Source organism: Cyclopterus lumpus, chromosome 23 (assembly GCF_009769545.1).
Source record: "Cyclopterus lumpus isolate fCycLum1 chromosome 23, fCycLum1.pri, whole genome shotgun sequence".
In the NCBI taxonomy this organism is placed as follows: domain Eukaryota; kingdom Metazoa; phylum Chordata; class Actinopteri; order Perciformes; family Cyclopteridae; genus Cyclopterus; species Cyclopterus lumpus.
In genome coordinates, this window is record NC_046988.1 from 1 (window position 1) to 22,880 (window position 22,880).

Below are 22,880 nucleotides of genomic sequence, written 5' to 3' on the forward strand. Positions count from 1 at the left end.
GGGGGGGGAGGGGTGGGGGGATGGGGGGAGGGGGAAGCGCAAAAGAAAGCGGTAGGTGGAGGAGGGGAAGATGACCATTCAGCTAGCACAATGTTGAAAATCACTACTTTGCCTCTCCCACCAAGACTGAAAAACCATGCATGTTATAAAAGTCAGTCATTAACAATATCAATAAAAGCAGCACGCAGAACTTCAAGGAAAGTCCATTAAAATCCATTTTATCCCGTATCAAGAGCCAGACACACGGCACACGCAATAAAACAAGTTCAGACATGTTGTCCCGTCTCACGAAAGCCAAATGTAAAAGAACTCCCCAGTCTTTCCTAACCCGTCTCAAAGAGTTTTAAAAGCGCATGCAACATTGTAATATCACCACCAAGACTTGCACAACCAACAAATACTGAGACTGAACGGTTCAGGTAACGTTAGCTAGCTTGCAAAATGCACAGTTCATGAGTCAACAGCCACTTACCTCAGACAAGACGTCAAAGAGGCTGGAAGGCGGCTTAAACATCAAACAGACAGCCAATCACACGTCGACTATCGGAAGACTCGAATCGGATTCGTTGTCGTGTTCATTTCTCACCAGCAACAGGAGACGCAACAGAATCAACTTTGTTGTCAAAGATTAAATAAAAAAGTAATTAATTACATGACTTACCTGATAACAAGCTGCCGTTTGCTGTCAACAACGAGAGACAAGTGACGTTGAGAAATAAAACAAGTACCGTAACTTTTGAACCGGACGGGCACTAGGACCTGGGGAGGCTGCTGTGCAAAGTAACTTCCTGCAGTGTGTGTGTTATTGGACACAGACACGCAGCGAAATCTCTGCAAATCAAAATCAAATCACCAAAATAGTATTATCATTAGAGAGGAAAGACTGAGCCGAACGCGCCGATATATTGGATATCTTAGTGGATTAAATATAACTTGAGTTACTGTGAAGCTTTCTCATCTGATCGCACGCACACACCCGCGCTGTGTCATTAAAACAAACAGACACGCAGCGCGCACTAATGAGAACACCTGTGTGTGTGATTTTGACAGACGTTTGGCGCGAGATGAGACACGCCCACGTTTCTCTCTTTCTCTCCGTCACTAAGCTGTGTATTTCAAGAGAAATACGCACACGCACGATGTGTGTATGCGCACGCGCGCGCACATGCCGTGTGTGTATGCGCGCGCACGCACGCGCGCTGTGGCTGTGTTACTGTACAAAGACATTCACCCAAATCTATCTTCCTGCACTGAGAACACTTGTGTGTGTGTGTGTGTGTGTGTCTGTTTGGCGCAAGGATGAGACATGCAGATACTTCTCTGCCTCCTCCTCGACTAAGCTGTGTATTTAAACAGAAATAGCCTGTCGAAATGTTGCATTTAAAAGAAAACCATAACTCTGAGCCCTTAACTGTGGACATTCTGGGCGGCTCAAGGCCTTTGCGAACGTGTACATGCCCTTAAACGTGTTTTTGGGTTTAGATATGATGCCTTACGAACAGTTTACAAAATGCTACAACTTAGCTTAAGAAAGAAAATCTGCCTCTGGTTTTATAATGGGAGCGGATGGGCTGACTGGATGGTTCTTCTGACAAATGTGGAACACTTTGTGGATTCTATCGACACATTTATGCATCGACACAATATTCCCTACATTTTGATGCATAAATTGTGTACATAGAGTGCCGACTGTGAGACTTGTGGCAAGTACGTTTTTATTTTTTCTGAGTTTGGAAGGCTGCTCTCCCCTCTGTTTTTCAGCCGCTTCACTCTGTAGCTCAGCATGCTACTCCCATACACACTAATAGTAAAATGACTGAAAGAGCTTTTTACTATCGAAACTCAAAAAAGATTGCGTCTAAACTGTACTAGTTATGAAAAAATGTCCAATTAGTCAAATAAGCTTCATCCTTTTGTCAACATTTAAAATTAAAATCATTTCTCTACCTAATGTATGGCGACACAGTGTGGGCACAAAATTAATGTAGCTTAGCGGCTACCTTTCCAGTAGCCCCATTCATATGGATGGGACAATTTCTTGCCGTTTTTTGGCGTTTTGGGGGCTAAGCGCCGGTTCGATCTCTTAGTCTTATAATAGCTCACGATTCCCGATCAGGCCGCACGTTTTGATGTATTTTTTATGCATCTGCGAGCTACGCTTTGGGATCCTTAGTGTGCCAAACTTTTTTTTCCCATAGGGTTTGCGTTTTTTTTGGTTGTTTTTCACAGTTTTTCGAGAAACGGCCGGGTCGATCTTTCCGCCGCTTAAACCGCACGATTCCCGATCAAGCCGCACGTTTGATGTATTTTTTTATGCAGATCCGTCCAGCGGTTCGAGCTGTTAGGCTCGACCAAAGTTTTGGCGGAAGAGGGAGAATTGGAAGAATAATAATAAGTAATAATAATAAGCCCGCCGGATTACATACGTTGTGGCTCTTGCTCCGCAAAGCCACACCGAATAATAAACCCGCCGGATTACATACGTTGTGGCTCTTGCTCCGCAAAGCCACACCGAATAATAAGTAATAATAATAAGCCCGCCGGATTACATACGTTGTGGCTCTTGCTCCGCAAAACCACACCGAATAATAATACGTAATAATAATAAGCCCGCCGGATTACATACGTTGTGGCTCTTGCTCCGCAAAGCCACACCGAACTAGAAAATTCCCCCCCCGGGAAATTTAGATGGTGTGGCTTTCGACGAGAGGCGTCCGGAGGCGCGCGGGCGTCGACGTCGCCAAGAGAGACGCCGCCGAGTCACCGAAACGGCGTCGTCGTCGGAGAGGAAAGACCGAGCCGAACGCGCGATATATCGGATATCTTTGTGGAGTAAATATAACCGAGTTACCGTGAAGCTCTTTCACCGCGATCGCTCTATAAAAGACGTTTGATGCGCACGTGACGTTTTAGTGAGGGGGGGAGAGAGAGTTCTACCAAACAATTTAAAACATTGTAAAGAAAAACACGATAAAATCACCAAATAGTTTTATTGTTAGAGAGGAAAGGACCAAGCCGAACGCGCCGATATATTGGATATCTTTGTGGAGTAAATATAACATGAGTTACTGTGAAGCTCTTTCTCCACCGATCGCTGTATAAAAGAGAGTTCTACCAAACAATTTAAAAACATTGTAAGAAAAACACGATCGAATCACCAAAATAGTATTATCATTAGAGAGGAAAGACTGAGCCGAACGCACCGATATATTGGATATCTCGGTGTAGTAAATATAACTGAGTTACTATGAAGCTCTTTCAGAGCTGATGTCTTTGTGTGTACGCGCGCGCACGCGATGTGTGTGTATGCGCGCGTGCACGCGCGCGCGCTGTGGCTGTGTTACTGTACAAAGACATGCACCCAAATCTATCTTCCTGCACTGAGAACACTTGTGTGTGTGTGTGTGTGTGTGTCTGTTTGGCGCAAGGATGAGACATGCAGATACTTCTCTGCCTCCTCCTCGACTAAGCTGTGTATTTTAGCCTGTCGAAATGTTGCATTTAAAGAAAACCATAACTCTGAGCCCTTACGTGAAGCTCTTTCTCCACTGATCGCTGTATAAAAGAGAGTTCTACCAAACAATTTAAAACATTGTAAAGAAAAACACGATCGAATCACCAAATAGTTTTATCATTAGAGAGGAAAGACTGAGCCGAACGCACCGCTATATTGGATATCTCGGTGGAGTAAATATAACTTGAGTTACTATGAAGCTCTTTCAGAGCTGATGTCTTTGTGTGTACGCGCACACGCACGCGCGCATACACGCACAATGTGTGTGTACGCGCACAATGTGGTGTGTATGCGCACACACGCTGTGTGTGTATGTGCGCGCGCACGTGCACGCGCGCGCTGTGGCTGTGTTACTGTACAAAGACACTTTGTACAGTTTGAGCTTTAAATCAGTGGTATTTGTTCACGTATTCCACACTGAGGTGAATCGCTTGAATTATTCAGCTGCCGCACAGGATGATCCTCCCACCAAAGTTCTGGCGGAAGAGGGAGAACTGGAAACAGAATAATAATAAGCCCGCCGGATTACATACGTTGTGGCTCTTGCTCCGCAAAGCCACACCGAATTAGTTAACCTGATTCAGCCCTAAGCACTATTAAAAAGGAGAGTTCTTAGTCTACTCTTAAATGTGGTGAATGCGCCTGCCTCCAAGACTGAAAGTGGAAGCTGGTTCCATAAAAGAGGAGTTTGAGCTCAAGATGCCCCTCATAAAATTCTGATGTTTGATTTAAAAATGAAAGCCGGAATGCTGGTCATGTTTCTGATCATCTTTTCAATCAACTATTTTGACCGGGTTGTTTATGTTGTTATTAAGTAATACCTATGAACCAGGTGTTTATGTCAACACACAGACAAAGTATCTTATACGCTTTTTTGTAGTCCATCTCCTGAACGTTGTAGTTTCACCGCCTGCCGTCGTCTCATAACCACGTAGCTTAGTGAAAGTGGAGATTCGCTAAACACCGCGGTTGTCTTTTCCTAACTCCTCATGAATTCTCCTTCCCATCATTCCTTGACCTTGTGACGTTTTCCACAGGTCAAGGAAAGCTGTGACGGGCTGGTGAAGTGTGAGTGGCTGCGATGTGATGCAGAGGGACAGGGGAGTACTGTGACACTACTGCTGTTAGTAGTCATCATTTCCTATTATCCTGCAATTATTGATGCTACTACTATTACTATGCTCATATCTATCATGAATACCATAGGGGTAGTTTTTTCCTTTTCGATACGAGGCTTCAAGGACAGAGAACGTTGTATGCTGTAGAGTTTTGTAATGCTCTCCGTGGTATTATTTGTTATTTGTGATATTGGGCCATTCAAAAGATGTTTTTTTGGAGAAGGCAGGAAGGAAATGTGACCTTTAATTAAATTCTTCAATTATTTCTGAAACCCCTTACAAAAACAAAACCCAGGGACAAATTGAAAGACAAAAATTCTGAAATCCTGCTCTCACTTTACATTTCATGTGTGAGATCATTGCTGGAGGCCGCAATACCTCAACCTCCTCATCCATCATCTTCCTGCTCCCTGCTTCATGAGATGATACAAAGTGTTCAACTATAGAAAGAAAAAGACAAGGGCTTACCTTATGCCCAAATACACATTCTGATGTTTTTATTTTCAGTTTCTCACACACACACACACACACACACACACACACACACACACACACACACACACACACACACACACACACACACACACACCACACACACACACACACACACACACACACACACACACACACACACACACACACACACACACACACACACACACACACACACACACACACACACACACACGTTAATTAGTCACAGATCAAAGGGACTGCATGTACATGAACTGAAATTATTTGTGCTGGTCAATGACAATTAAATTTATAATGCAGACCTCACAACACGCACAAACGATAGGAATATTCCAGTTGAGGCTCTTTACAGTTCACCAGGTTCAAAGATATAATGCCGATCCAGACCCTAATATTTCATCCATTCGGATGGCACCCTGGGAACTGGTTATGATGGGATCCATTAAGTCTGGTATGGTCTGATCTTGACTGAGATATTTCAGATTAGACAGAAATCCACTTTAGGTCAGGTCAGCCCAGAGCCTCTCTTCTTCGTCCCATTCTCTGAATCTGCAGACTGTCTCCTTAGTTCTCTGAAACAAAAGATTTGGAAGAGAAGAGTTTAATCTTTATGAATGGATAAAAATCTAAATTCACAAATGTTTGGCAAAATCTTCTCAAGTGGACTTCAGGATAGCCCAAAGTAAAAGTTTTTTCAGAATAGTTTTTAATGTACTGTAATTTGGTAATTAATTGGTATTAATCATATCTAATAACTAAGAGCACAAATTGCTAAACGTTGTCAAAAAGAAAGATCACAAAGCTCCCTCTAAAACCACAAATTGACCTTTCTGTTTGTGTATTAAACAGACTGGATACAACATGATAATCGTTGAACTTGTGCTGGCAGGTGATTTAGACAGAGCCAGACCAGCTATTTCCCCTGCTCTGTCTGAAAACCATGAGACAAGAAATTGATATTGATCTTCTCACTCTCAGAAAGGATTGTAATACATGTTTGTACTTTTCTTTACTTAATATTCTTTAGTGTTTCCACAAATTAAATGTCCTTGTCCAAACCGGTTTTGTGAACTTAAGTATTCTGGTCAGCAAGGGTTAGCAGAGATTCTGCTTTTATCCTCTAGAACAGTGGTCCCGGACCACGGGTCAGTTGGTACCGGGTCGCACAGAAAGAGTGAATGAAAAAAAAAAAAGATCAAGTCGTAAAAAAAAAATTTTGGAAAAAGGACCGGATACATCCATCTGTGCATCTGAGCCACTCACGAGGTCACGAAATACGTCACATATCTCAAGAGGTCACGTATTACATACAAGTAACCTCTTGAGAAAAGCTAGCGAGCTATAGCAAACCCACAAGCTAGAGAAAATTAGTTTTAAAAAAAACTTCTTTGGAGAGCTTCTTTGTGAACCGGGGGTTTTCTGCAATGACAGCGACGAAAACTAAGTTCCGGAGCAGACTTCCATCACCCCGAGATGGCACCGGCTCGTAGCAGATAAACAAGCTCAGGGCTCCCACTAATTCGCCGTAATGGTGAGTTGTATTTTTATGCACTTTATGCATATTTATTACGTCATATTTATTACGTCATATTTATTACGTCATATTTATTACGTCATATTTATTATTTATTACGTATTATTTATTACGTAATATGATGTCATATTTATTACGTCATATTTATCACCCACATGGCTCAAAAAAGGTTGGGGACCGCTGCTCTAGAATATGAGCCAGAGGCCATATTGTTGTTCATTATATAAATATAGTTATAAGCACTATATTTTTTGGGGATGAATATTTTTTCTCCATGTTCCATCTGGGTCTCATTGATGTCCATTGTTCCTCATGCTGTTTTCCAGAAAGTTTGTAAAAAAGTTGGAAATCTCCAACTCATACTATGAAAACTGTAAAATAAATAACCCTTCAGGGCAATTATGAAGCATTTCCAAACTGAATTTATCAAGCATTTTTTCACACCCCTCTTTACCTGTCGGTCTCTCTGGATTTCTTTTTCTGAACTTAAAACTTGTCTTTTTTGCCTTAAATTCCAATTATCTGTCATCAATGCATAATTTAAACCAAGTCGTTATAATCCTTGTTTGTTCTGCCAAAGAAAATGCAAACTGTCTGAAAGCCACTGCATCTCTGGATTAATTCTTTATAGGTTTACAATCAATCTGTAATATTGTCATCTTGATTCTCTATACTGTATTATGTTGCTTATTTTGTACACACATTGCATGTCTTTCTGTCCCAAGAGAAGGATCCCTCCCTCAGTTTCTCTTCCCTTTTGGGAGTTTTCTGAATGTGATGCAAGGGTCAAAAGGACAGAGGGTGTCGTATACTGTACATATTGTAAACATCTTTGAGGCAACTTTGTGATTTGAGATATTGAATTATATAAATGAAATTGACTTCACTTTCCTCTCTTTCCCTACACATTGTCCATACATGTGCTTGTGGTGCCTCTTACCACTGGCCCTTGGCGGCTGTGCTCCTCCTCTGCTGTGACATGCTGTAGATCTCTTGCAGTTGTTTCTTCTGGTCGTCGCTGAGCGAAGCCGTCAAACACTGGTACCAGGCTGCATCGGTGTTCTGGACCCCTACACATGGCCAAAGTGAAAGGTTATAGTGGGAGAGGGTTTTCATGCAGCCAGTCAAAATAAAACATCAGCAAATTAGTTGACCAAATAACAATTCTCATAATGGATTATTGGTTTAAATGATTAATCAACCATGAATGCTGGCTCTAGCTTCTTAAATGTGAGGATTTGCTGCTTCTCTGTTTTATATAAATTGAAAGGGCTTTTACTCAGCCCTGTACCGGGTAGAGGATAAAAGGTATTCTTACTTTACTTGCTATTCATACTGTGTGGACATACTATAATGATTAATTCATTAACCAGATTAATATAGTTATATTAACAGTTATTATACATTACATTACATTACATGTCATTTAGCTGACGCATTTATCCAAAGCGACTTACAATAAGTGCATTAAACCATGAGTCCAAACTCAGAACAACAAGAATCAAGTAAGTACAATTTCTTCAATAACGTTAAACTACAGAGTACTATCCGTACGTGCCATTTAAGTGCTACTAAAGTGCTAAACAACAAAGTGCTATTGGTAAGGGACATTTAAGTGCTACTAGAGTGCTACTACGGCTCTACCTTCCCTATTCAAGGTATAGTCGAAAAAGATGTGTTTTTAGTTTGCGACGGAAGGTGTAGAGACTTTCCGCTGTCCTGATGTCAATGGGGAGCTCGTTCCACCAATGAGGAGCCAGCACAGCAAACAGTCATGATTTTGTAGAGTGTTTAGCTCGAAGTGAAGGAACTACAAGCCGATTGACTGAAGCCGAGCGAAGTGAACGGGCTGGGGTGTATGGTTTGACCATGCCCTGGATGTAGACCGGACCCGATCTGTTCGCAGCACGGTACGCAAGTACCAATGTTTTGAAGCGGATGCGGGCGGCCACCGGTAACCAGTGAAGGTCGCGGAGGAGCGGAGTAGTGTGGGTAAATTTCGGGAGGTTGAAGACCAGTCGAGCAGCTGCATTCTGGATGAGCTGTAGAGGTCGAATGGCATTAGCAGGTAGACCTGCCAGGAGGGAGTTGCAATAGTCTAGCTGTGAGATGACTATTCTATTCAATTCAATTCAGTTTATTTTGTATAGCCCAATATCACAAATTAAATTTGCCTCAGAGGGCTTAACAATCTGTACACATACTATGGACCAGAACCTGTGACGCCTTCTGAGTGAGAAGGGGTCGTATTCTCCTGATGTTGTACAGCATGTATCTACAGGAGCGTGTTATTGCGGTAATGTTGGCAGTCAGGGAGAGTTGACTGTCGAGCGTCACACCAAGGTTCCTGGCAGTCAGAGTCGGAGCCAGCACTGAGTTGTTGAAGTTAATAGTTAGGTCTTGGGTGGGAGAGCCTTTTCCTGGAAGGAGGAGAAGTTCAGTCTTGTCCGGGTTAATTTTCAGGTGGTGAGCGGACATCCACTGAGAGATGTCGGTCAGACAGGCAGAGATTCGTGCTGCTACCTGTGTTTCGGATTGGGGAAACGAGAGAATCAGTTGGGTGTCGTCAGCATAGCTGTGGTAGGTGAAGCCATGCGAGCGAATGACAGAGCCAAGAGAGTTGGTGTACAGAGAGAAGAGAAGAGGACCAAGGACTGAACCCTGAGGGACCCCAGTAGTCAAGGCTCAGACACAGATCCTCTCCAGGTTACCCGGTAAGAGCTGTCGGTGAGGTAGGATGAGAAGAGTGAGAGCGCGGTGCCTGAGATACCCAGGTCCTGGAGGGAGGACATGAGGATCTGGTGGTTCACTGTGTCAAAGGCAGCGGAAAGGTCTAGAAGGATAAGGACAGAGGAGAGAGAGGCTGCTCTAGCAGTGTGAAGCTGCTCAGAGACAGCAAGGAGGGCAGTCTCTGTTGAGTGGCCTGTCTTGAATCCAGACTGGTGGGGGTCTAGAAGGTTGTTACTGTGAAGAAAGGAGGAGACTTGGTTAAAGATAGCTCGCTCTAGAGTTTTGGAAAGGAAGGGGAGGAGAGAGACAGGTCTGTAGTTATTGACTTCAGATGGGTCGAGAGTGGGTTTCTTCAGGAGAGGGTTGACTCTTGCCTCCTTCAGAGAGTTAGGGAAACAGCCGGGTTGAGAGGGAGGTGTTAATAAGATGGGTGAGAAAGGGAAGAAGGTCCGGAGCAATGGACTGGAGAATGTGAGAAGGGATGGGGTCAAGGGGGCAGGTGGTTGGGCGGGCAGAGGTTACCAAGGTAAGAACTTGATTAGGAGACAGGGGGATAAAAGAGGAAAACAAGGGGGAAGAAGGTGAAGTTACTGGAGGTGTAGTTATGGAAGATGGATTAGTAAATGAAGAGCATATGTCGTCTATCTTTTTTGTAAAGTAGTCAACAAAGTGGTTTGGTAGAAGGGTGGCGGGGGGACCAGGGGGGTCAAGGAGGTTGGAAAAAATTGAGAAGAGCTTTTTAGGGTTAGATAAAGAGGATTCGATTCTGGATTGGTAGAACAGACTTTTGGCTGCAGAGATGGACGCAGAGAAGGACAGAAGAGATTGATAGGCGAGCAGGTCACTGGCGTGTTTGGATTTTCGCCATTTCCTTTCCGATGCTCGCATAGTGGCTCTCTCGGCGCGCACCGGTTCGGACAGCCACGGAGCGGACTTGCGGACCTTTCGAGTCGTAAGAGGACAGAGAGAATCAAGAGAGGACGACAGCGTAGAGAGAAGAGTGTCAGTGGCGAAGTTAGGCTGCATGAGTGCGAAGGAATCGGTTGAAGGGAGGGCTGACAGAACAGAGGAGGCCAGAGAGGAGGGTGAGAGGGTGCGGATCTTGCGACGGACAGGTGCAGAGTCCGTTGTGGGAGGGTTGTCAGTTCCAAAGAGTGGGAGAGAGTACGAGATGAAGAAGTGGTCAGAAACATGAAGTGGAGTACAATATAGTTATTGTAATTGCAACCCTCAGTTAAACTGATTTAACCTGTGAACTAATAATAAACTCTTTGTGCTCGTTAGATCCTCCAAACAGAATGATATCTCATGCGTAACCGCTACGGAGACACCAGAGCCAGCGGATCATTTGAAAAAGTCCTGCCGACATCAGGCTGTTCTCGGCAGCCACACTGAGCGCCCGGTGCTGCAGGCTCACCGGTTCTGCGAGCCGGAACTTTAAATCTCCGAAACCGTCGCCGCATATTTTTTAACGGCTGAATCTCGACAAACCGACCACAGATTTGATGCTTAAACTAATAACTTGTCGACTGAAAACATCCTAAAATTACATTCCGTGACTCAACAACAGTATTTAGAAAAAGTCAACTTTCAGTTGAGTATTTTGTCCTTCCCCATTGCTGGCTGTCGCTGGTTATGAACCCAAACACCAGGGCGTTAGATGTTCCGACGTTTATGGGATGTCCACAACAAGTATAAAGCAGAACTAGTGGTTATTTATTCCGTGGTGAACGGTGGAAATAACTGTTTTTACGGAGACAAGACAAGCCACGCCCCCTTTTAAGTGAGTCTTATTTATGTACAATTTCTTTTTTCTTTTAAAAATTAGCAGGTGCAGACTATAGATAGGTGAGCTCTATAGTCCTGAATTTACGGTACCTGTTACCTGTGCATTTTCTGGCACAGTTCTGTTGAATAAAGGGTTGGAAATTAATGCTTTTTTGTTTTATTATCCGATTCATCGATTATGTATAATTTTCACTTTAAATGTTTAATGTCATTGCACCATCAGTCAAGTCAAGAACACTTTGAGCAAACAGAAGACTTGGTGGAGAAATACGATGTTGGGGACCAGTATGAAAAAAGGATGAAGGAAGTGGAGAAAAATTACTTAAAATCCACAATGATATTTATAAATAAAGCCTTTGTAAACTATGGGTTACTCAGGCATAGACCACTATAATGATTAAAGGTCCCATATTGTAAAAAGTGAGCTTTTGACTTTAGATAAAAAGCAGCTTTATAAATACTGTGAAAGTATCAACATTATTTCTTTAAAAGAACATTTCAGACAGAGTGTGAATACAGGTACATTCAATAAAAGAAAATAAAAAGAAATGTACACTTTTATTTATGCCCGTGGGGAAGTTCTTCTCTGCATTTGACCCATCCTTAGTTATTAAGGAGCAGTGGGCTGCAGTGAAGCGCCCAGGGATATTCAGACGGACAGTATAAGAAAAATGTTCGAAAGAAACAAAAATAAAATACAAGAGGAATTAAAAATGTGAGCAGCAATGAACGGGCCCTCACTGATTTGCGCCATTCGGGTGCGCCGGTAGGACGCCGGCGCACCCGAATTGGACACGTAACGCTGATTTACTTTCGTCAGTATGTGCCACTTTGACTATGATTGAAAATAGGCTTGTCGATATCCTGAGGCCGTGACTTTTATCAAGCATGACAAGTTTGGGTCAGATTCGAGGAAGTCCAGTGGAGCCAGTAGGTGACGCTGTGACAATGTGAAAATATACATGCATCATGTGTCTCTATGTGAAGTGTAGACCACATCATGTAATGCATTAGAGAGCCATTTTTTTAACACAAATTTGACACTTGTCATACAATTATTTTCACTAAGCCTGACAAGGTTGCAACATTTGGTGAGTATGGCAAGTACCCCACATATGCGCTCAAAGATCTAAAATAACAAGCAGATTAATAATAATATCCCAAGCAATTTTAATAGGGTCCGCTCTTACCCTAATAACAGGAACATCAATAACACTACACACTATTTGCCATGGTTGAAAAGCATACAACCACCCTAAAACAGATTGAACAAGAACTTTTTAGAGACTAAATCAAAATGATTAGATTGACCATCAACGGCAGTCCCATCCATCCATCCATTATCACCCGCTTATCCGGGGTCGGGTCGCGGTGGCAGCAGGTTCAGCCGGCCGACCCAGGCCTCCCTCTCACCCGCAACACTTTCCAGCTCATTCTGGGGGATCCCGAGGCGTTCCAAGGCCAGCCGGGAGATATAATCCCTCCAGCGTGTCCTCTGTCTTCCCCGGGGCCTCCTACCAGTTGGACGTGCCCGGAAAACCTCTAATGGGAGGCGTCCAGGAGGCATCCTGACTAGATGAACCACCTCAGCTGACTCCTTTCGACACGAAGGAGCAGCGACTCGACTCCAAGCTCCCCTCTGATGTCCGAGCTCCTTACCCTATCTCTAAGGCTGAGCCCAGCCACCCTACGGAGGGAGCTCATTTCGGCCGCTTGTATCCGAGATCTCGTTCTTTCGGTCACGACCCAGAGTTCGTGACCATAGGTGAGGGTTGGAACGTAGACCGACCAGTAAATGGAGAGCTTTGCCTTCCGGCTCAGCTCCCTCTTCACCAAGACGGACCGGTACAGTGCCTGTTTTACTGCTGCAGCCGCACCGATCCGCCTGTCGATCTCCCGCTCCACCTTACCCTCACTCGTGAACAAGACCCCGAGATACTTGAACTCCTTCGCTTGAGGTAGGCAGTTTGCCCCCACCTGGAGGGAGCAATCCGCCGGTTTCCGGCAGAGCACCATGGCCTCAGATTTGGAGGTGCTAACTCATCCCTGCCGCTTCGCACTCGGCTGCAAAACGCCCCAGTGAATGCTGGAGGTCACGGTCCAAGGAGGCAAACAGGACCACATCATCCGCAAACAGCAGAGAGGCGATCCCGAGACTCCCGAACCGGATCCTCTCCGCCCCCTGGCTGCGCCTAGATATCCTGTCCATGAAGGTCACGAACAGGACCGGTGATAAAGGGCAGCCCTGGCAGAGGCCAACACCCACCGGGAACGTGTCTGACTTACTACCGAGGAGACGAACACAGCTCCTACTGCAGGCGTACAGAGACCGGATGGCCCGTGCCAACGGGTCCGGCACCCCATACTCCCGCAGCACCCCCCACAAAACCCCCCGAGGGACCCGGTCGAAAGCCTTCTCCAGGTCTACAAAGCACATGTAAACTGGTTGGGCAAACTCCCAGAACCCCTCCAGTAATCTTGCGAGGGTAAAGAGCTGGTCCACTGTTCCACGACCGGGACGGAATCCGCACTGTTCGTCTTGAATCTGAGGTTCGACAAGCGGTCGGAGCCTCCTCTCCAGCACCCTGGCATAAGCTTTTCCCGGGAGGCTGAGCAGTGTGATACCACGATAGTTCGAGCACACTCTCCGGTCCCCCTTCTTGAAGATGGGAACCACCACCCCGGTCTGCCAGTCCATGGGCACTGTTCCCGACCCCCACTCGACACTGAAAAGGCGTGTCAACCAAGACAGCCCAACAATGTCCAGCGCTTTCAGCATCTCAGGGCGGATCTCATCCACCCCTTGCGCCTTGCCACCAAGGAGCTTTTTGACTACCATAGCGACCTCTGCCAGGGATATGGGTGAATCCACCCCAAAGTCTTCTGGCGCTGCCCCCTCTCCGGGGGACATGTTGGCCGGGTTTAGGAGTTCCTCAAAGTGCTCTTTCCACCGCCCGACGATGTCCCCAGTCCGGGTCAGCAGTTCCCCCCCCCCCCCCCCCCCCTGCTGAGAACAGCCTGGGGTAGACCCTGCTTTCCCTTCCTGAGCCGTCGGATGGTTTGCCAGAACTTCCTTGAGGCCAACCGAAAGTCCTTCTCCATGGCCTCCCCGAACTCCTCCCATGCCCGAGTTTTAGCTTCTGCGACCATCGCCGCTGCAGCCCTTCTGGCCCGCCGGTACCCGTCAGCTGCTTCAGGAGACCCCTGGGCCAGCCAGGCCCGAAAGACCTCCTTCAGTTTGACGGCTTCCCTCACCCCCGGTGTCCACCACCGGGTTCTTGGGTTTCCGCCACGACAGGCACCGATGACCTTCCGGCCACAGCCCCGAGCAGCCGCGTCCACAATAGAGGCTTTGAACAAGGTCCACTCGGATTACGTTTTCAGAAGTGCATAGTTTCCTTTTTTTGTGTTTTCAGTGGAGAACAATCTTCTTTTTATAGCTATGATTGAGAACATTGGGCAACTCAGCAAGGTTTTAACTAAAATGGTCATTGACAAATTTCAATCAGGCTTCTGACCTCACCACAGTACTGAAACAGCTCTCATTGAAGTGTTAAATACAAAACTGAATACTGATTCACTTAAAATATCAGACCTATTTTTAGTAAATCCCAGGGCCGAATTTGACACTGTAGATCATAGAATACTGCAAGGGAGGATGAAAAATGTGGTCTGACTTGTCAGAGTAGTCTTTAATTGGTTCAAATCGTATTTAGAAGGCTGGAGTTTGATTTGGCCATGATATGCAGAATACTCCGGGGATACTCAGACATGTCTGTCTCTCTCACCTGATGATTTAAGCCCAACAAAATCATGTTGTCATTGTTTAGAGCAGATAAATGAGAGGTCATTGGATTTGGCAACAAAGAAGAAAATAACTGTGAATACACAACTCTCGGGCCCTAAAAAACAAAGTTTTGGGACCATTAAGCAGCCTGTCCAGAAGTCACATCCAGGACTAAAAGAACAGAGCATTGCTTTTAGCAGTTCTGCTGCATGCAACTGGAACAAACTGCTTAGAATATCTTATGTGCACCAAATATAGCAATTTTTTTAATCTGTGGAAAACATTTATCTTTTTGTGTGTATGATTTACTAACTATGTTTTTTATTTATTTATATTCATGTACTTCGTATATTGTTTTGTATTGTATATCTTTAATTAAAGACCTGAGCAGCTCTGACCAAAATAAATCTGTATATAATGAAGAAAGGCACTAAAGAGTTCTTTAGGCAGACACCTGAATTGTATTTGACATTTGAACGATGACTTACGGAGCAGGGCGGCTGTGAAGAACTGATACTCGTCCTCTCCGTTGTCGTAGTCCAAAGGCGTGCTGTACTCCTCCAAGGGCGTGCCCTCAAAGCAGTCATCGTCCCAGTACTCATCTTCATCCTCATCCTCGCCCGCCTGTCTTGTTGGCATGCTGGACTGCTGCTGCATGGAGTTACGGTTCTCGGTCACTTCATCTTCATCACTGGGAATCTCCTCTGCCCATACACAAAATACAGCCATTAGCATCAAAGCTTTCATAATGCCATTTTGAAATGGCGTAAAGGTCATTTTGAACATTTGAACACACTAGGAGAAGGAAATGGATGGCAAAGGAGTAGATTCAAATGTCCATGGTCTCCATCCATCTCGTTAAACAAACTGTACATTGTTTTCAAAGACTGCAAGATCATTTCCCAACACAAGGTCAATTTAAAGTCCTCACTTAAAAATGCATGCTTTTTTGAATGTGTCCTTGTCATTTTTTTCCCCCCTTTTAAATAAAAAAGGTTTGTAGATAAAACATGGATCTAATGTTGGTGACATAACCATAGTTTTCAGAAGGGATTTGTTTAAGTTTGATGTGCTGTTCCACAATCTTGGCAGCATCTTGAACTAGATAGCTAAGCTAACTATGGTAGGACGACCAAATGGCAACTGCCATAGGCTGACAGTCCTTTCACTCAACACAGAATACAACACAGATCCTTTCTTCTTTGTGATACTGTATATTCTTAAGGGAAACCTTTAATCCCAAAATCACTACGGGAAACAAAGCAGCATAACTTAAAAAGTCCCATTTGGCAGAAGGTTGTTCAACTTCTTGAATCTAATCCTTTGCAGTTACAGGTTTTTCACAAATACAGATCGTAATCCCATTTTGCTACATAGGAACCAATTTGCTCAGCTATGTTCACCTAATTAACTGGCAGCTGAGTCTATACGTACAGTTTACTGTAAGACATCATTTGCATTGCTTCACTATCATGTTGTGCTATTTTCAATTTGTTTCAACATGGCTACCGTGGGTCCAGAAATACAGCTTGAGTTTAGATAGTTTTTATCATTGATGTACAATATTGCTCCATCGTCACCCCTTTCACCCAGGTCCGCAACCCCGGTCAAGTTCAGGATAGACTTTAAAATACTACTCACCACCTACAAAGTCCTAAACAACATGGCCCCTCCCTACCTTTCAGACCTCTTCCCCCTCCAAGCCCCAACCCGTTGCCTCAGGTCCGCCGGTGCAAACACTCTGAAGGCCATCAGGACCAAGCGCCGGACCTGGGGTGACCTCTGGAACGCCCTCCCCATTCACATCCGTCCATGCTACCACCCTTTCATCATTCAAACAAGCCCTCAAAACCCACCTCTTCAAACTTGCCTTCACCTGCTAACCCCTGCACTCTACCCTCCACTATATGACTCAAGTTCTCTTTTTTTTTACCTGAAAAGTTCTGTTTGTTTGTTTGCTCTTTGTCTTTCTATTTTAGTATAGTTTTGTATGTCTATGCCTTATGTAAAGCGTCTTGTGTGTTTTGAAAAGCGCTATATAAATTCGATTTATTATTACACTTTTTACAATCTGTTTACTAATTTCAAGAAAACAAAGCTTGGTATGTTGAGATCGACAATAACTTTTTGTACTATATGAGCTCTTTCTTTTTTAGTACTGTCAAGATGGACTTAAACAAGTTTAAACAAATACCTGAACCTGAAGCTTGGAACTTGAAGCCTGAAGCTTGGAACTTTTGTAAAATGTTTTTCTGTTGCTTGATATCTAGCCTTCCCTCATGACAGCATATTTCTATTTTTCGAATACACCACCCTGATCCATTTAATGCATTAAAAATCAATTCCTTTTAAATACAAGGCCGGAGGAGAAACTATTAGCCACTACTGTACAGCTAAGTTAATCTTTCTGTCTGCTCCACAACCAATCAACCAAAGTCTGAGAATTACATTTCTTAGTGCTTGAGAGAAGCAAAGTAGAGCTTTTGGGGACCAACAAATAAATGTGGTAAATGGCAATAGGACCTGTACTTGTATAGCGCTTTTCTCGTCTTCCGCACCACTCAAAGCGCTTTGACACTACATGATGACATCATTCACCCATTCACACCCATTCATACACTGATGGGAGGAGCCAAGCTTCCACCTGCCCATCAGCAGTAACTAACATTCATACCACAGTAGACACAGTTACGGGAGAAATTTTGGAGTTACGCGTCTTGCCTAAGGACACATCAACATGGGATAGCGGAGCCGGGGATCAACCACCGATCTCTGCTCACCACTGAGCCACAGTCGCTGGTGCAAGGAATTTGAGCTCAGAACTGAATGAGAGATGCAAGTAGTAGAAGAACCAATGTTGGCAAAAAAGAGAAATCTCATTTAATTATCATCACTAAGGAGATTATTTTTTCTACTCTGCTTTTGTCTGCCCTTAATCATTCTACATTAATTCCTCCACCTGTCATTTCTTTCTGTTATTCTTTTTGAGCTTCCCTGATCTTTTCTCACCGTTCTGATCTTCATCCTGTGACCCTTCATGGGCCAGCAGGTCGGGTTTGTTGACAAGGCGGGAGGCGTTGAGGTGTTTGAGGGCCAGGAACAAGAGCAGGATGGAGGGGACAATCTGGGCGGAAACTCCGTCCAGCACTGCCGGCCGAATAGGCAGCTCCATCAGCACGCTCAGGCCGATGATACACATCTTACGGTCATGGAGCCTGGGGAATTAAAAGAGACATTTTAAATCTTCCTTAAATGTTTTGGAATTCACCTGACCCAAAATAATGACACAAATCTGGCAAAAGATGCCCATTTCCAAATTAACACATTCATTGAAGAATCATAGGTAATACATTTGCAGAATGAGAAAATATAACAGGAAATATAATATCAATGGAGTATTTAGTTGTAGTAAGTAAATCAATATTGCCTTTGTATTGCAATGCAAACCAGACCTTCAATAACAATGACAGTCAAAACAAAATCTTTTCATACCTTAAAGTTCCAGTGTGTAAGATTTAGCGGGATATATTAGCAGAAATGGAATATACAATTCATAACTATGTTTTCACAAGTGTCTAATCATCTGAAACTAAGAATTGATATCCTGTATTTGCTTATGTATGAGCCCCTTCATATTAACATAAAGAGCATGTCCTGGAATTCACCATGTTGCACTCAAGTTTCTGTAGTAGCCCAGAACGGACTAAAACACAGGTTCTAGAGAAGGCCTTTCACGTGTTGACTCTACCTGAAGGCACAACGTAGGTTCTCTACAGGTTTAGAAAGGGAGGGGTGAGCGGAGGTATATTCAGTTGGTTATAATCGTCTAGATCCCACCTAAATTTTCACACTGCATCCTTTACAAAAAATAGTGTTTGGAAATGCATTTAAAATCTCTGGCGTTCTGAGTAGTTAAATGACAGTGATTGACAGTACAACAGTCACTGTGTCGCCAAGGTTCTATCACTGTGTCAACAAGGTTCTAGCACTACCTATTCATGAATATTTTGAAGTGCTACTTTTTAGTCAGACTGGAGAAAACCAATACAACTAGAGACCATCTTGTGATGGAATCATATTAGCGCTGTACATACAGTGGGAAGGGCAATGGCTCCTTCCCCACTTTCTACTCCCTTACTGCCTGTGCCCTGCCTCTGACCACACCCATCTTGGAATTCAGCCTTCATTTTCATCTCAAATACACACCTATCACGTTTTGTGCCTTCATCTTGCATGGTTGTGTCGCCGTCTGACAAAATCTGCCAACGACAGAAAGATAAACACCTGACAAAGTACTATTAAACCGCATATGTGGTAGTTCCCACTTCAGTAGATGGTCTCCAGGACCACATTTTGCCATGATTGGACTCAAGATGAAACAAATACCAGCATCACTGTTGCGGCTTGTAAATGTCTATCTAATTATGATTTCCATTTTATTCAAAAGTGTCAACCTCAACTAGTTTAGAACAGTAGCCTCCCCCTTACCCAAGGAAGAACTCTGTGTCATTCATCCACTGGTTGATGAAGTGGGCAGTGATGGGCTGAGGTTGTGTTGGAAGTGCATGTGTCCAGCGTGTGGATGAGCAGGGCCGGGTTGTAGTACAGAGCAGCAATGGCCACCTGCAGACACATGGTCCTCAGCTCGCTGGACTTCACCCCCCCTCATCAAACGCTCCAGAACTGCCTCCACAAACAGAGGGATGCACTGCACGTAGGAAACAGAGAAATTAGGCTGCTGTAACCTCCTACCGTTTTGTGTTGTTAAAACCATGGTGGAACACATGTAACATGTGTGACATTCTCAGACGCTGTCAGTGATTCTATGGTGTTTTTCTTCCTTTTCTGGCTGCCTGGAGAGAGAAGGGTGGATCTAATTCACTTAATGTTCACTGACAAAGCAAGGTTGAGATTTCAGAATCTGATTCTAGTTACTGTAATATAAGCCAAGTATAAGGGATTTCTATTTATGTGGACCATCTTTCATTTCAATATCAGCGAAAAAAAAAAAAAGAAGCCTTTTTCCACCCTGATGGCGTCCACTCAAATGACTTAGGGTCATGCACTCTGACAATATTTTCTACTCCATCTTGACCTCACCCTGCATTTCCCAACTGCTAGCCTGTCAACGAAAGCCTTCCCCTACAATCAACACAAGCCCCACCAGGGGGGCCTGGTGGGTCTCCTACTGCGCTCTCTCTAGTCTCAGCCTTAACTTCCACTCCCTGACCCATGAACATTCCGGTCAGAACAATCGGCTCCTGCTCAGTTTCACCGTGTTGCATAAGTGTTACGTCCAATCACACGTAGCCCTCAAGCTTCCTGTGCTGATGACGACAGTGTCTTCCCCCACTAAATGGGTCTGATTAATGCACGTTCTGTATCGAACAAGGCTCACATCTAAATGACTGGTTCACGAGTCGTAATTTAGATTTTTTATATCTCACTGAAACATGGCAACGAGAAATGGAATGCATCTATCTAAATGAACTCTGCCCTATGAACTGTCCTTTTATTGGGACTCCGTGCTTGACATGCCGCGGTGGAGGTCTGGCAGAATCTGTTTTCCTGCCAAATGGGGAGCTCAGAACCTTTTACTACTTTTGAACACCAGCTGACTAAAGTTGGTCGGCTAAAGCAGCAATGTTTTTTAATTTATAGACCTCCCGGTCCAGTAGGTCAGTTTTTATCAGAGTTCAGACTTCCTGCTAGAAGTCAAGCTAGATGAAGTGTTACTGGTTGGTAATTAGAAGTGCATCGCACATATCTGAAAGGTCTGAGTTTCTTTTAATCTTTAATCGTAGTGAAGTAAGCTAGAACTGCTTTCCAAACTTAATTTCTTCTAAAATAAATCCTAAGATTTTGTTTGACATAATTTACACCACCTGTCTCTATATTACCATACTTTTCGGCTGATGAGTGTAATAAGTTCCTTACCTTTTTCATTGTAATGGCGATTATCTGGTATTCATCATGGATTTGTTCACCCAAACTGTAGCTGAACTACAGGCCTATATCAAAACTGCCTTTTCGGTCTACAATCTTAGAGAAGGTTGTGGCCAGCCAACTTACTGCTGCACTGGAGAGGCACAATATGTTTGCCAAGTTCCAGTCAGGGTTTCACGAACAGCATTCTATTAAAACTGCTCTCCTGAGGGTTTCAAATGACATTAATGTCCTCTGAAGTACATGACTGTTCTGTTTTAATGGTCCTAGACCTCAGTTCTGCATTTGACACCGTAACATTTTGATTGAGAAGGTGCATGATTGGGTGGGGTGGGGTGGGACACACACACACGCGCACACACACACACCACACACACACACACACACACACACACACACCCTGTTGGGGTACACCAGACAAATGTTGGGAATTGCTCTGTTGAATGCATGGTAGATGTTTTCAAAACTGAACATGGATGGAAATAAAGGTTTGTACTGTGTGGGGCTGTTTCTGACCTGGTCAATGCCTCGCCTCTGCACTGCAGGATGATGACCTCCAACAGTTTAGCAGCGTGACACTCTGCATCCTCACCTGCATCTATGGTCAACACCTATAACACGTCAAAGGTCATAATAGATTACAAGTCATGACTCGGCCCTAAACAAAACAGGATTCTTGTGTACATTTTATGTAGCTGTGAACAGCTAGTGATGACAGAGCCTGACCCTTTTTGCACATGCTGTAGATGACTTCTAAGTGCTTAGGGTTTGACAGTAGCATGTCTGTATCCACGGTAACATAGTTGTGCAAGAGAGGCATCATATCTGTAACATAAACAAATATCATTCACATTATCATCATTTTTGTGGGTGTATGAACATGCACATAGAAACACTGCTTTGTTCACTTTGACAGTTATTACTCCATATAATCATTCATTATCGCTTTTAGTTTAGTTCCTCAAATAGCCTAGTTTTCCTGAATGCTGTATGAGTGACTATTTGTATCAAAACAAACAAGTAATAAAGTAAATGTCCCTCCCTATTGATTATGTTACAGGCTCACTGAGACTCTATAGCCCCTGTAAAAAAGAATATCATAAAACAAATGAAGTTAGGTCTTCGGCATAACGCTGAAACCCTCAAACCAAAGAAAACATGAAAACTTGAAAGAATATGGTGTTCCACCAATTTGGAAAAAACACATTAGTCTCACGAGAACATAAGAATATGCAATGCTATCAATAAGACAAAAATAACCCCATATTATCTTTAGCACTGTAGCCAGGCTGACAGATTCACTGCCGCTATTCCTATAGACCTCAGTAGTAGTAGCAGCAGCAGCAGCTTTGTGGAGTTGTATATTCCTATACACCTCAGTAATAGTAGTAGTAGTAGAAGTAGCAGCAACAGTAGCAAAAGCAGCTCCGTTGAGCCGTGTATTCCTATAGTAGTAGCTCTTTGGAGCCGTGTATTCATATAGACCTCAGCAGTAGTGATAGTAGTAGCTCTTTGGAGCCGTGTATTCATATAGACCTCAGTAGTAGCAGCAGCAGCTCTGTGGAGCCGATGTAATTAAACCTCTTAAGAAGTCACTCTTGATCCAGAGGTGTTGGCCAACTACAGAACGATCTCTAACCTTGCCTTCCTCTAAGATCCTTGAGAAAGTAGTCTCAAATCTGACTTTCTACATAATAATTGGTTTGTTATATTCAATCACTACTGTATGCTTCCTATGTCATATGTAAGACTATACTTATTATCGGTTCTTATGCTTGCTGCAGCACAAATTGCCCCCTTTTGAGAAATAATAAATTGGCTTCACTTCCTTTGACATACCTGTGAAGTAGTCGAAGCAGTCGTGCTGGAAAACCTCGTACAAGACACCAAGAAGCTGCCACATTTTGGGGGGAAACGGTCTGACAGGTGAGGCCGAACGCCAGCGACAAAATCTCCTCGTAGAACTCTGCGTAGCACAGGAAAGGACTG

The 22,880-nt window shown here is 43.9% G+C and overlaps 1 protein-coding gene across 1 annotated transcript in view; it reads right to left on the reverse strand.

Moving 5' to 3' along the window:
* Window positions 1–5,273: 5,273 nt before the first annotated feature.
* Window positions 5,274–22,880, reverse strand: part of ipo8 (importin 8) — an 81,568-nt gene continuing 63,961 nt past the window's right edge. Inside the window, 12 exon segments of the mRNA XM_034525881.1 lie at window positions 5,274–5,678; window positions 7,581–7,710; window positions 15,434–15,649; window positions 17,955–18,160; window positions 19,434–19,511; window positions 19,513–19,607; window positions 19,609–19,653; window positions 21,408–21,421; window positions 21,424–21,501; window positions 21,618–21,716; window positions 22,731–22,794; window positions 22,796–22,857. Coding sequence (XP_034381772.1) covers window position 5,678; window positions 7,581–7,710; window positions 15,434–15,649; window positions 17,955–18,160; window positions 19,434–19,511; window positions 19,513–19,607; window positions 19,609–19,653; window positions 21,408–21,421; window positions 21,424–21,501; window positions 21,618–21,716; window positions 22,731–22,794; window positions 22,796–22,857 — 1,088 coding nt within the window. The 3' untranslated portion in view covers window positions 5,274–5,677.